Source organism: Capricornis sumatraensis, chromosome 6 (genome assembly GCF_032405125.1).
Source record: "Capricornis sumatraensis isolate serow.1 chromosome 6, serow.2, whole genome shotgun sequence".
NCBI lineage: Eukaryota > Metazoa > Chordata > Mammalia > Artiodactyla > Bovidae > Capricornis > Capricornis sumatraensis.
Window position 1 is genome coordinate 73,803,333 of NC_091074.1, and position 14,394 is coordinate 73,817,726.

Here is a 14,394-nt window from a genome sequence, read left to right on the forward strand (position 1 = left end):
TAAAGGTAGGTTGTCTATTCAATGGTTTTCTTGTTTCTTGAGGTACAATTGTATTGCTAAAAACTTCCCTCTTAGAACTGCTTTTGCTGCATCCCATAGGTTTTGAGTTGTCATGTTTTCATCATAATTTGTTTGTAGACTCTTTTTTTAATTTCCATTTTGATTTCTTCAGTAACCTGTTGATTATTTGGAAATGTATTGTTTAATCTCCATGTGCTTGTGTTTTTTTTTTTTTACAGTTCTTTTTCTTGTACTTGAGATCTAGTCTCATAGTGTTGTGGTCAGGAAAGATGCTTAATAGGATTTCAATTTTATTAAATTTACTGGGGTTTGATTTGTGACCCAAGATGTGGTCTATCCTGGAGAATGTTCCATGTGCATTTGAAAAGGTGCATTCTTCTGCATTTGGATGGAATGTCCTGAAGATATCAATGAGATCCATCTCATCTAACGTATCATTTAAGACTTGTGTTTCCTTAGTAATATTCTGTTTTGATGATCTGTCCATTGGTGTGACTGGGTGTTAAAGTCTCCTGATATTATTGTGTTACTGTTAGTTTCTCCTTTTATGTCCGTTATTTTTTGTCTTATGTATTGAGGTGCTTCTATGTGGGTGCACAGATATTTACAATTGTTATGTTTTCCTCTTGGACAGATCCCTTGATCATTATGTACTGTCCTTCTTTATCTCTTATAATCTTCTTTATTTTAAGCTCTATTTTGTTTGATATGAAGATTGCTACTCCAGCTTTCTTTTGCTTCCCATTTGAATGAAATATATTTTTCCATCCTCTCACTTTCAATCTATATGTGTCTTGAGGTCTGAAGTGGGTCTCTTGTAGATAGCATATATATGGGTCTTGTTTTTGTATTTATTCAGCCAGTCTGTGTCTTTTGGTCAGAGCATTTAATTCATTTACATTTAAAGTAATTATTGATATATATGTTCCTATTGCCATTTTCTTAATTGTTTGGGGTTGATTTTGTAGAGTTTTTTCTTCTCTTGTATTTCTTTACTCTGTGAGTCCCTTTAAAATTTGTTGTAAAGCTGGTTTGGTGGTACTGAATTCTCTTACCTTTTGCTTGTCTGAAAAGCTTTTTATTTCTCCATCAATTTTGAGTGAGATCCTTGCTGGGTACAGAAATCTCGGTTGTAGATTTTTCCCTTTCAGACTCTAAATATATCCTGCCATTCTCTTCTGGTCTGCAGTTTCTGCTGAAAGATCAACTGTTAAACGTATGGGGTTTCCCTTGAATGTTACTTGTTGCTTTTCTCTTGCTGCTTTTAATATTTTTTCTATGTGTTTAGTCTTTGTTAGTATGTGTCTTGGTGTGTTTCTCCTTGGGCTTATCCTGTATGGGACTCTGCACCTCTTGGACTTGATTGACTATTTACTTCTTCATGTTGGGGAAATTTTCACCTATAATCACTTCAAAATTTTTCTCATACCTTTTTTTCTCTTCTTCTTGTACTCCTGTAATTCAAATGTTGCTGTGTTTGATATTTTCCCAGAGGTCTCTGGGACTATCCTCAGTTCTTTTCATTTTTTTTGCTTTATCTGCTCTTCAGAAGTTATTTCCACCATTTTATCTTTTAGTTCACTGATTTGTTCTTCTGTTTCAGATATTCTTCTGAATACTCCCTCTAGAGTATTTTTAATTTCAGTAATTGTGTTGTTTGTCTCTGTATGTTTATTCTTTAATTCTTCTAGGTCTTTGTTAATTGATTCTTGCATTTTCTCCATTCTGTTTTCAAGGTTTTTCTTTTTTAAATCATCTTTACGTCATTATTCTGAAAATTTTTTCAGGTAATTTGCCTATTTCCTCTTCATTTATTTGGACTTCTGTGTTTCTAGTTTGTTCCTTCATTTGTGTAGTATTTCTCTGCGTTTTCATTATTTTTTTAAAACTTACTTTGTCTGAGATCTCCTTTTCCCAGACTTCAAGGTTGAATTCTTTCTTCCCTTTGATTTCTGCCCTCCTAAGATTGGTCCAATGGTTTGTGTAAGCTTCGTATAGGGTGAGATTTGTGCTGAGTTGTTGTTGTTTTCCTTTTTTCCCCGCTGATCAGCAAGGCTGAGTGAGGTGGTAATCCTGTCTTCTGATGACTTTTTTATATTTTTGTTTTGTTTGTTGTTTAGATGAGGTGCCCTGCACAGGGTGCTACTGGTGGTTGCGTGATGCTGGGTCTTGTATTCGAGTGGCTTTTTTGTGTGTGAGTTCTCACTATTTGATACTCTCTAGGTTTGTGAGAGTTGGACTGTGAAGAAGGCTGAGTGCCAAAGAATTGATGCTTTTGAACTGTGGTGTTGGAAAAGACTCTTGAGAGTCCCTTGGACTGCAAGGAGATCCAACCAGTCCATTCTGAAGGAGATCAGCCCTGGGATTTCTTTGGAAGGAATGATGCTGAGGCTGAAACTCCAGTACTTTGGCCACCTCATGCGCAGAGTTGACTCATTGGAAAGGACTTTGATGCTGGGAGGGGTTGGGGGCAGGAGGAGAAGGGGACGACAGAGGATGAGATGGCTGGATGGCATCACTGACTCGATGGACGTGAATATGAGTGAACTCCAGGAGTTGGTGATGGATAGGGAGGACTGGCATGCTGCGATTCATGGGGTCTCAAAGAGTCAGACACAACTGAGCGACTGAACTGAACTGAACTGAACTGAGGGTTAGTTCTCTGGTAGTCTAAGGTCTTGGAGTATGTTCCCAATCCAAAAGCTTATGGCTTGACCTCTTCATCTAGGACTGATGAGATAAAAACAATCTGTTTTTCAGACCTCCTGTTGTAGTTATTTCCAAAATCTGGTCAACTACATCTTCAGTTTCTCTGCATCCAGCGTCCCTCAGGAACCACAGTTCCTCTTTATTGGCCTTATTTGTCATTTTGATGGATGTGAAGTGTAGCTCATTGTTGTTGCTAGTTTTGCATTTGCTTTATTTAACATTTTCTCTTTTTAAACTATAGATTCAGATCTGACTATATGATTGCCCAATTTTAAGTATTTTTTTCTCTGCAGAATTATAAACCCTTCATCAGGTGTAGGTATGAAATATAAATTGCAAAAAAGTAAATTATTCCATTTTCATTGCAAATTTAACTTTAGTCCTGTTTCTATCACAGAATGACTTTCATGAACATAAACTAGTATATAAAAAGCTAACTTGGTCCTCTTGCTTTATAAGTTGGTGAACACTCCACAAAATTTTAGTCAATAGAAAATTATATAACAAGCTTATGTTTTTAGTATAAAGCTAAACTGGGGCTTCCCTGATGACTCGGTGGTGAAGAATCTGCCTGCCAATGTAGGAGACCAGATTTGATCCCTGAGTTGGGAAGATCCCCTGGAGAAGGGAATGGCTACCTATTTCAGTATTCTTGCCTGGAGAATTGCATGGAGAGAGGAGCCTGGAGTGCCACAGTCCATGGGGTCATGAGTCGGACATGACCTAGCAACTAAACAACAACAATGACTTTAATCATTATTTGGGAATTCTACTTTGATTAGAGTCTATATAAAAGGACAAGAAGTAAAAAAGCATAAGAAAAGAGACCCTTTTTCTGTGTAAATTAACAAATGGCAGATTCAGAGTGAGCTGGAATAGAAATAGTAGTGCTCTTCAGAAACTCCAGAGTTTTGGATTGAGATCACTGGTTGTTCTTCTACAAGTCATTCATCAGTGCCCCAAATCCTGAGCTGAAGAATCTTCCAGGGTGAGCCAGTGTGGCATTTCTCACATCCATTCATCTTTTTGATGATTAAGCTCTCAGTAAAGGCAAGGAGATCCAACCAGTCCATTCCAAAGGAGATCAGTCCTGGGTATTCTTTGGAAGGAATGATGCTAAAGCTGAAACTCCAGTACTTTGGCCACCTCATGCGAAGAGTTGACACATTGGAAAAGACTCTCGTGCTGGGAGGGATTGGGGGCAGGAGGAAAAGGGGACGACAGAGGATGAGATGGCTGGATGGCATCACCGACTCGATGGACCTGAGTTTGAGTGAACTCCGGGAGTTGGTGATGGACAGGGAGGCCTGGAGTGCTGCGATTCATGGGGTCGCAAAGAGTCGGGCACGACTGGGCGACTGAATTGAACTGAACTGAAAGGCTAAAAGCATTCATATTTCATAAAATCCTTGAGTGAGATCTGTCATTCTCTGTGGTTCCTTCTGTTCTAGGAAGGATGATGTCATCCTAAAGACCAATGGTGGATGACCAGTACTAGAACATGAGCCACAACAGATTAGTGTGAAGAGAATGTACATAAGACATGTAAGGGAGAGGCTTTCTACCTCTGGGGTGGTGCAGGCAGAGGGGGACAAAAACCCCTGTGCAGCTTTCTAAAGGACTTAGACCCCTCTCCCTTCCTCCAAAGGTGGTGCTGCTGGCAAGTGTGTCTTGGCAAAGTTTCACTGGATTTCAGACGTGTGCTGGAGAACAAATTATAGGTATAAAGTTTTTGCCAGAAGCACTTACAGCCTGTATTTTGCAGAGCTGGAGATGACTGATCAGTGGTGCATTTTACAAGATTGCTCTTTTAAGAATTACTTCTTTGGTCATCCTGGGGGAAGACTGCATAGAAAAATGTATGCATAAAATGTTAGTTCTCTTCATCACTGAAGTAAGGATCTTAAATGTACCCGTGCTTGTCACTCTGCTTCTCTTATGTGGTAAAGCCAGGATGTTCATTTTGAATTCTTTTTGTAGTTTGATTAAATGTTCTTCTGGTTGTAGTGCTGCTGATCCCTTGTTTTAAAGCTAAAGCAATGGTAATCACTTTGTAATGTATAAAAGGACTGAATCACTGTATTGCGTACAGTGTTGTGGGTCAATTACACTTCAAAAACCAGACAGAAAAACTCCTAAAAAAAGAGATCAGATTTGAGGTTACCAGAGATGGGGGAACTGGATGAAGAGAATCAAAGGGTAAAAACTTCCAGGTATAAGATAAAAAGTACAAGGGTTGTAATGTACAACAGGATCAATATAATTAACACTGCTATGTATTATATATGACAATTATTAAGAGAGTAATTCCTAGAGTTCACATCACAAGGAAACTTATTTTTTTTCTTTTTACTTTGTATCTATATGAGAAAATGATGCTTACTAAACTTACTGCAGTTATCATTTCATGATATATTTAAATTAAATAATTATACTGTAGGCTTCAGTCAGTCAGTCAGTTCAGTTGCTCAGTCATGTCTGACTCTTTGCGACCCCATGAATTGCAGCATGCCAGGCCTCCCTGTCCATCACCAACTCCTGGAGTTTACCCAAACTCATGTCCATCGAGTTGGTGATGCCATCCAGCCATCTCATTCTCTGTCGTCCCCTTCTCCTCCTGCCCCCAATCCCTCCCAGCATCAGTCTTTTCCAATGAGTCAACTCTTCACATGAGGTGGCCAAAGTATCGGAGTTTCAGCTTTAGCATCAGTCCTTACAAAGAACAACCAGGACTGATATCCTTTAGGATGGACTGGTTGGATTTCCTTGCAGTCCAAGGGACTCGCAAGAGTCTTCTCCAACACCAGAGTTCAAAAGCATCAATTCTTTGGTGCTCAGCTTTCTTGACAGTACAGCTTTCACACCCATACATGACCACTGGAAAAAACATAGCCTTTAAACAGACCTTTGTTGACAAAGTAATGTCTCTGCTTTTGAATATGCTATCTAGGTTGGTCATAACTTTCCTTCCAAGGAGTAAGCTCTTTTAATTTCATGGCTGCAGTCACCATCTGCAGTGATTTTGGAGCCCCCCAAAATAAAGTCTGACACTGTTTTGACTGTTTCCCCATCTATTTCCCACGAAGTGATGGGACCAGATGCCATGATCTTCGTTTTCTGAATGTTGAGCTTTAAGCCAACTTTTTTCACTCTCCTGTTTCACTTTCCTCAAGAGGCTTTTTAGTTCCTCTTCACTTTCTGCCATAAGGGTGGTGTCATCTGCATATCTGAGGTTATTGATATTTCTCCCGGCAATCTTGATTCCAGCCTGTGCTTCTTCCAGTCCAGTGTTTCTCATGATGTACTCTGCATATAAGTTAAGTAAGCAGGGTGACAATATACAGAGCTTAGGCAGTGCTGTATGTCAATTATACCCCAACACAGCTGGAAAGACAAAAATAGAGATAAAAGGATTTGTACATCCTGAAAAAGAGAGACCATATTGAAAACATTCACCTTAGCAACTTCTGATAGACAGACAAAACTGATTTTGACTTACTACTGATTTTTATCAAACTTTTAATATTTAGTTTAAGTGACAGGATCACAATTCTTTCCCCCAGTTACTAACACTTTGATTGTCTCAAATTCCCCAAAGGAAATCCAAAATATCATGCTGTAGAATTTTTTATGACTTAGAATCTGCACTATTTTTCTGTGAAGGAGCCAGTATCATCCCAAAATGCCTCTCTTCACTCTTGGAGTCATAAAAATTATGCTTTTCAGTATACTCTTGGACAAGATCTAGTACCAAACAGTGAATGCTCTAACTCCTTCTGAGGGCTTGCTGGGTCTTTGTGAATAAGATGTCATTGGTGATCCATTCATTCACCAGAAGAATGTTGTTCTGATGTTTTCACAGAACATCTGGTTCACAGATGAATTTCTGAACAACAGTTCCAGCCTGAGTAATACCTATGAGCTCATACTTTCTTACAATTTGAGTGAAATCCTCATTCTTCCACAGGTTGGGATCACCAAAGGACCCCAATAAATCTGCCCCACACAGCAAGATTACCTTTGGCACACCTTTTGCTTCTGACCCGACGGATTTCTTTTGACTAAAATTTTGACTTTGTTCAGCCAACTTCCTCCTACATTCCGATCTTTCTGGCATAGGTGAGTCCTTCTGGTGATCACAGCTCCTAGCCTCCAATTTCTCTCGATGGTGTCTGAGCACCTTAGCAGTCTCTAGCCACTCCTTCTGAAGGTTTTCCCATGCACCCACTTCCACCTACTTTGAATTCTTGGTGGCAAGATATGCAATGATAACTCGGCAATGGGCAAAGAAGAGTTTGATGCTTCTTATATACCTTGCTGACAGGATAAATTGTGCCTTGTCTAACTGTATATTTTCCTATTGTGTTCATGTAGTTCTTGACCAGTTCAAACAACCTGAGGTGCATGTTGATGACTGAAATTAAAAAACCGCAAGCAAGAACCATAGTTGTCTTCTCAGAATTTTCTAGGCTAACAATCTTAAGTTGTTGGTCTAAGTGCAAAACCCTGATACGTCCTTTGTCATTCCTACAAAGGAAATTCTGTCATTCTGAAGCGTTTTTCAAGGCTGGGTGTCAGAGTCATTCCAACTTGTGTGTCAACAGTCTTCTTCAAGCTGAGCTAGAACAGAGGATCCGCATGCATATTGTGACTCACGTCCTCAAGGTTGACTGACAAGAATCCTTGTATCTCATTGCTTTAATTTACATATCTTAGTTTATCAAGTGGAATTTTAAAGTAGTTTTCTTGTTATTGCCCATTCATATCCTTTGTTGCTTTTTTAAAATAGGAACTCCTTAACTTTGTTGCTTTTGTGTTGTTATTTGTTGTCATCTTGTTGTTGTCATCATCTTGGTAGTTCATTTGTAAGAATTTTTGGGTATTTTCAGTTCAGTTCAGTTCAGCTGCTCAGTCGTGTCCGACTCTTTGTGACCTCATGAATCGCAGCACGCCAGGCCTCCCTGTCCATCACCATCTCCCAGAGTTCACTCAGACTTACATCCATCGAGTCAGTGATGACATCCAGCCATCTCATCCTCGGTTGTCCCCTTCTTCTCCTGCCTATTTTAGACTTTGATTTATTGTCTTTTACATATGTCTCAAAAACTTACAGTATGCTTCATATATGTTGTTCCCTGTCTGTTAAAGTGTTTTAAAACACTCTATGGGTATCAACTGTTGATTGAAAATGTTGATTGTCTTTAATGTTTTTGGTGTATTTATATGGTTTTCCCTATCCTTAGGTTAGCTTTTTTTTTTTCTTCTTACTTTTGCTCTTTAATCTATTTAGAGTTCAATTATGTCTCCAATAACTAGGTAAATAAAGAGAGGGAAAGGGAAAAAGCTTCCTTACAGAAGAATTCCAATTAATAAATGTGGGCAGAATGAGGAAAACCGGAAATTACCACTAGAACATCACAGTTACATTGTTGGAGGCAATATCCATGGATGAATGCCAAATATTTATTAATTACTATGGTGATTGTGACATATGTCTGCAAGTTCTTTGTTATTTCTCTCTCCAGGAGGTGAAGGTAAATTCCCCTCTGTTAAGTGTGGGCTGGACCGTGTCTGTCTTCTAATAAATAGAGAACAGAAAGGAAAAAATAATAACTTCAGAGCAGAAAATATGGGCAGACACCAATTAACCTAGTGACCAAATTAAGGTTGCCAGTAACAAATCATTTTGACATCATACATCTTCTGATAAAATGTGATGAGACAGGCAAATCACCCTAACTGTATTTTTATAAAAATAAGTTCTCCCTCCAATTTTTCCAAACTCCATCTAATCAAGGGACAACAATAGACAAACCCAAACTGAAGGACATTTTACCAGATACTTGACCAGTATTCTTCAAAAGCATCAAGAGAAATAAGACAGATTGATAAACTGTCTGATTAAAAAATATTTAGAAATGTGATGACTAAATGCAGTATGTGGTTTTGAGAAATCAGTGGAAAAATGGGTTACATTGAAATAAAATTTAGTTGATAGTAATGTATCAATGTTAATTTCTTAGTATTGATAAATGTGCAATGGTTATGTAAGGTAACACTGGGGGAATCTGAATGAAGGATAGATATAAGGAAACTCTTTGTACTCCTGGAAACTCTTCTGCAAATCTAAGTGAAATTTGTCTAAATAGAAATGTATTTCCAGACGAATGGATAAGAAAGCTGTGGTACTTATACACAATGGAGTATTACTCAGCCATTAAAAAGAATACATTTGAATCAGTTCTAATGAGGTGGATGAAACTGGAGCCAATTATACAGAGTGAAGTAAGCCAGAAAGAAAAACACCAATACAGTATATTAACACATATATGTAGAATTTAGAAAGATGATAATGATAACCCTGTATGCGAGACAGCAAAAGAGACACAGATGTATAGAACAGACTTTTGGACTCTGTGGGAGAGGGAGAGGGTGGGATGATTTGGGAGAATGGCATTGAAACATGTATACTATCATGTAAGAAACGAATCGCCAGTCTAGGTTTGATACAGGATACAGGATGCTTGGGGCTGGTGCACTGGGATGACCCAGAGTGATGATATGGGGAAGGAGGTGGGAAGGGGGTTCAGGATTGGGAACTCATGTACACTCATGGCAGATTCATGTCAATGTATGGCAAAACCAATACAGTATTGTAAAGTAAAATTTAAAAAATGTATTTCCAATTAAAAAAATTTTTTTGTGAAGCTTAACACCTTGCAAGTAGTATAAACAATCTCAGGGAATTTTTCATAGCAATATGATGTGCGTTTTGGAGACTGACAAACTTGACTTAAAAATTGCCTTTCAGTAAAAACAATAGGGCAAAAAGACATACTTTACTTAAAACCAATAGTTTAAAAAAAGCAAACAGGAGATTGTACAATACCATGCATAGGAAAGGATCTTGGGTTCATAGTATCCTGGACACTTGGGATCCTGGGCACTCCCACAGGTAGAAAGGTTCTTTCAATGAACTTGAAACAACTTCATTTCAAAGTTGTTGTGAACATATCTCACAGCTTTGTGCTGTCCCTGAGTGCTGGGGGTGCGAGTCAGAGTGACTCTAGTCATTGTCCACATCTTGTCTTGAATCCTTGATTCTAAGACAATGGTCATAAAGACTGGATAGACAGCAAAGTGACACATTAGCTTTCAGAATTTTGAGTGTTACTGATTCCTGCATCTGTGGTGTTGCCTGTTTCCCTTTCTGGCAGCTGGGGTACTCAGCAGAGAAAACCACTTGAGGAAAAAGTGTTGCAGCTCACCTGGTTCTAAAGACCTTGTAATTCTCTGAGAGGGGTGGGAAGACTAGGCAGGTGCTGCTCTGATGAAGTCAGAGGAGTAAGCAGGGAGGAAGACCTGCTCTCCGCCACTGTGTCCAGGTCTTACCCATCCCTCCCAATCTTGTCACAAACGTTTTTGTGACTTTCCAGAGGGAAAGACCAGATGAACCTTATCCCTCAGAGAAAGAGGAGGAAAATGGAACGTGTGCCACCTCCACCACACCAAAGATTGTGTGCCCCAGGTATGCACTTTCTGTCTAGCTCCTATTGGGTTCTCTCTTTCTGTTGGCAGTAAACACTGCAAATGTTTTTGGAGTAAAAATCATTGTCATTTCTGAAAGTAACTGACTCTGAAGGCTTCTTTTTCCTCTTTTCTCAGTCTCTAAAATATAGGATCATTCTTCAGATGCCTTTCAGTTATTGCAGACTTTGAGTACTCCCATGTTAATCTATTTCCTTATAAATCCTACTTATAAAAATCAATTTCTTCTTTTGCCCTCCTACTGTCTGCTCATATTCTTTAATTCAAACACTTATAATAATTTATTAATTCATCATACTACTTTTAGCTTCTTTAGTTTATCCTAGGAATAGCTGAAAAATTTTTTTGTATAAGCTATGGCTTGACAGGCACATTTTTCTGGTCAAATCGTGCAACACTGTCTATTACCTACAAGCACCCTTCTAAAAGTCTTGGTCTAGACGTCCAGCCTTGCTGTCCATTGTCTATAGTATTTTTCAACATTATGTCCATTGTTTCTCAGCCTGGTTTGCTAAGTGAAAGAAGCCAGACTGAAAAGACCCACATTATACAATTTCATCTAAGAAATGACCAAAATAGGCAAATACAAAGAGACAGAAATGGTGAGCAGCGGTTGCCAGGAGCTGAGGAAGGAAGAAATGAGGATACAGGGACGGACTACTAATGGTAGAGTTTCTTTCTGAGGTGATAAAAATATTCTGGAATAAGAGAATAGTGACTATTGCACAATCTTGGGAATATGCTAAAAATTAATGAATTGCACAGTGTGAAATGGCCAATTTTATGGTATATGAATTGTGTCCCAATAATAAATACTAATTATACATATGTATATATGTCAGTATGTTTTTATTGATATTTTTGCTTAAAGAATGAAAAGGTTTTAGGGGTGAATAAAAAATTAATATATGAAAGCCACACAAGATATTGATAATGATTAAATAAGTAAAATGTGCCAAAGTTTTAAAAGAATTTTGTAAGAATACCAGATCAGTTTTGAATTTGTGAGTTTCATGGCTTAAAAGACAATTTAAGATTTGAAGAAACATCTACAACCTTTAATTTTCTAAAACTATTGTATTAAGTAATACTACTGAAAATGAATTTACTGGTTGATATTTTGTTCATTTTACCATGGTATAATTAATGCCTAATTTGAAGCAAAAGTAAAACCTAAAGATCTCCCCTTTGCAACATCGTTCCTAAGTTGGGGCAGACAGATTACTACTTACACAGGTACACAAAACTCTTACCATAGATTCGGAGAGCAGTAACTTGTAAACTTTTGAGCAGCTCTTTATTTGCTCGGGCTGCAGCAGTATGGATAATGTCAATAAGCTGTGTTGAAAGTTCAGGGTTTCGGGAGCTGAGATGAGCAAGCTGCAGTGGTAAACCAGCCAACCAACGTGATAACACTTTACTACGGTATCTAAGGCCATCAAAGAGAAGAGAAATACACCACATTTATTTAAACATTTGAGAGCCTATAAGATGGCTGGCATCATTTATTCAGCTATAGCATTCTCTAAGGTTTATCCCACTGTATTTGAAAAGTTTATGTAATTTGGGGCACTATGTAAATTGTAGTTTTATCTTAAAGGACACAAACTCTACTTCACTTCTTGTGAACTATTTACACTAATTTGTAATAATTATTTTATTATTGATGCACTCAGTATAGGGTGCCCCACATTAAGTGGCTTCAAACTTGTGTTATTTCAGTTCTTTCCTATACTTGCTAACTCTCTAATGCCTCATCTCGGACACAGCAATCACTTTTGCTGTCCCCCAAGAGCTTAGTGATTTACACATGACCTTTGGAGTCTAACAGACCTGAACTTAAGTCTCAGTCTGGCTGCCCTTTAGCAGCATGACACTCACCAACTTATTTAACCTAAGCTTCCTTCTATAACCAACAGTACCTACATCGAAGTATGAGAATTACTGAAAAATTAAGAAAAGCCCTGACTCACAGTAAAGACTCGAATATGTTCTAATAACTACCTATGTATGCTGAGGTATCCCAAATCTCTTATCTTAACCCAAACATCTCTTCCAGACTATCCCAAATAAACCTCAAACTCACCATATCTAAAAACGGATTCCTTAGTTCTACTCTTTGTGTTGTCTATGTCACCAGACAGCACCAAACTAAGCCAGGAACTTTCTCACTTTAAAATACTCCCATTTTTAAAAATTTATTGAAACATTTTTGACACACAGTATTATCTTAGTTTCAGGAATATATCACATAATAATCTGACAACTGTACACACTGCAAGTGGTCACCACAAGTCTAGTAACCACCTGTCCTAATAAAAGTTACTGTAGTATTACTGGTCATATTCTTTATGCTGTATATTACACCCCCATGGCTTATTTACTTTATAAGTAAGTTTGTACCTTTTAATCTCCTTCACCTATTGTACACTTCTCCTCTTCCACTGCCCTCATTCTTATACCATATGTCCCAATATGTCACTAAGGGCCAGAGGTTAAACCTCCATAAAATTTACGGGAAGCAAAAGAAAAAGCTGAGGCTGCTACAGGTGGTTCCAATTGTCCTTTAGCTGTTAAGCAGACAAGTGGAAATATATGCTCAAAGAGACGTTTACCTTCTCAGTTATGTGTATAAAGGTTACTGGAACTATTATGTACACCTCTTTATAAAAAAAATTTTTTTAATGAAACCAAAAAGGATAAAAGACAGAATTTCTCCAAAGATTTAATCACTCTATCATCTTATTATACAGATTACAAAGTAACCTGGTAAGAAAAAGAAAAGCAAAATAACATAGGGAACTGTACCGGATTCTGTAAGATCTCAGTTCTTCTTTTTGATAGATTTTACTGAAAAACTTCAGTAACAAAGTCCGAACTGGAATGAGCAGGCCTCTTTGCTGATACAATGTATAAACTGCCTTTATGAGAGACTCTGTCGCCTCTAAAAACAAGAGAAAACAACTGCATGTGAGTCAAAATGTTTCTTTACCAGCACCATAATTCTTCTAAAAAGCACAGAAGCACCTTGTTCCTATGACAAAGCAGATTTTAGCCACAAACTGATGACTACCATCAAAATCCTACATCAATGGCCTAATACAAAAGTCAAACCAACCAGAGATTACAGTACAAATATTCCTAAGAGACAACAAACCTAGGAAAGGACAGCGAAAAACAGAATACTAGAAAGGTGGATAAGCCAGGAACCAACCAGGAAAGCTGTTTTGAATGAAAAGAATTATTAAGTCACAGTAAAAATTGACAATGCAACATAATTTCAAGTAGCAAGAAAGGTAAAGAGAGAAGGATCAATTTCTAGTCAAATTAGATCAGAAAAGAGTACTTCTTCATCCTTAGGCTCAATGTCACTTCCTCTTAATAAAACATACCTCCTTTCACTCCAACTATATAATCTACTAGAAAACCTTCCCATCAGCTTCAGAGTGGACCTACTCACTGAAAAAGGGGTGTTCTCAGCAATCAGGGTTCAAGGAGATATTCCTTCATGATTATGCTAGCTACCTTTTATGGCTTGAACGTAAATGACTATGTGAAATGTTTGACAGTTATGAACTCAAAGTTAGACTCTAAATGTTAATAGCATGCATAAGAGCTCCTCTCTTAAATAAGGACAGAGCATTAACACCTACCTCTGTTTGGCTGTATCTGCATTAACCTCCAGGAGACTCCAAGCAATCTGTTCAGCTGCTTACTATTTAGCCTAGAGCCATCTTCAAGGGTTTCTGTTACAAATTTCCTTATCCTTTCTATCCAACTGGAATCCTTCTGCAAAGTTGAGGCATTTGCCAGGGAGACCATGATATCAGACAGTGTTAAATTCAGTAAAAGATGATCTACATTATTCGAGAGAATCGTGCAATGCTTGATGCTAAAAACAAAGACATACGTAACTGTTACGTGTTGTATCTACCATGCCTGCTTCACTAAAATACTTAACTATTCTTCCCAGATTCCCTGGTAGCTCAAAGGGTAAAGAGTCTGCCTGCAATGCGGGAGACCCAGGTTTGATCCCTGGGTTAGGAAGATCCCCTGGAGAAGGAAATGGCAACCCACTCCAGTATTCTTATCTGGAAAATTCCATGGATGGAGGAG

General features: G+C 38.0%; 1 protein-coding gene and 1 pseudogene across 2 annotated transcripts in view; both read right to left on the reverse strand.

Annotated features, from left to right (window-relative positions):
* Positions 1–4,214: 4,214 nt before the first annotated feature.
* LOC138080911 (testis-expressed protein 10-like) overlaps positions 4,215–14,394 on the reverse strand; it is a 29,631-nt gene continuing 19,451 nt past the window's right edge. Inside the window, exons 6-9 of one of the 2 annotated variants that reach the window (XM_068973796.1) lie at positions 13,932–14,170; positions 13,087–13,222; positions 11,532–11,707; positions 4,215–6,114 (exon numbers count right to left, since the gene is read on the reverse strand). In XM_068973796.1, the coding sequence (XP_068829897.1) occupies positions 6,095–6,114; positions 11,532–11,707; positions 13,087–13,222; positions 13,932–14,170 (571 nt within the window). In that variant the 3' untranslated portion in view covers positions 4,215–6,094. Of the gene's footprint in view, positions 6,115–6,354; positions 8,309–11,531; positions 11,708–13,086; positions 13,223–13,931; positions 14,171–14,394 lie in introns of those variants that run through there. The other variant, XM_068973795.1, reaches the window with a different exon arrangement.
* Positions 6,359–7,765, reverse strand: LOC138081211 (nicotinamide/nicotinic acid mononucleotide adenylyltransferase 1 pseudogene; annotated as a pseudogene).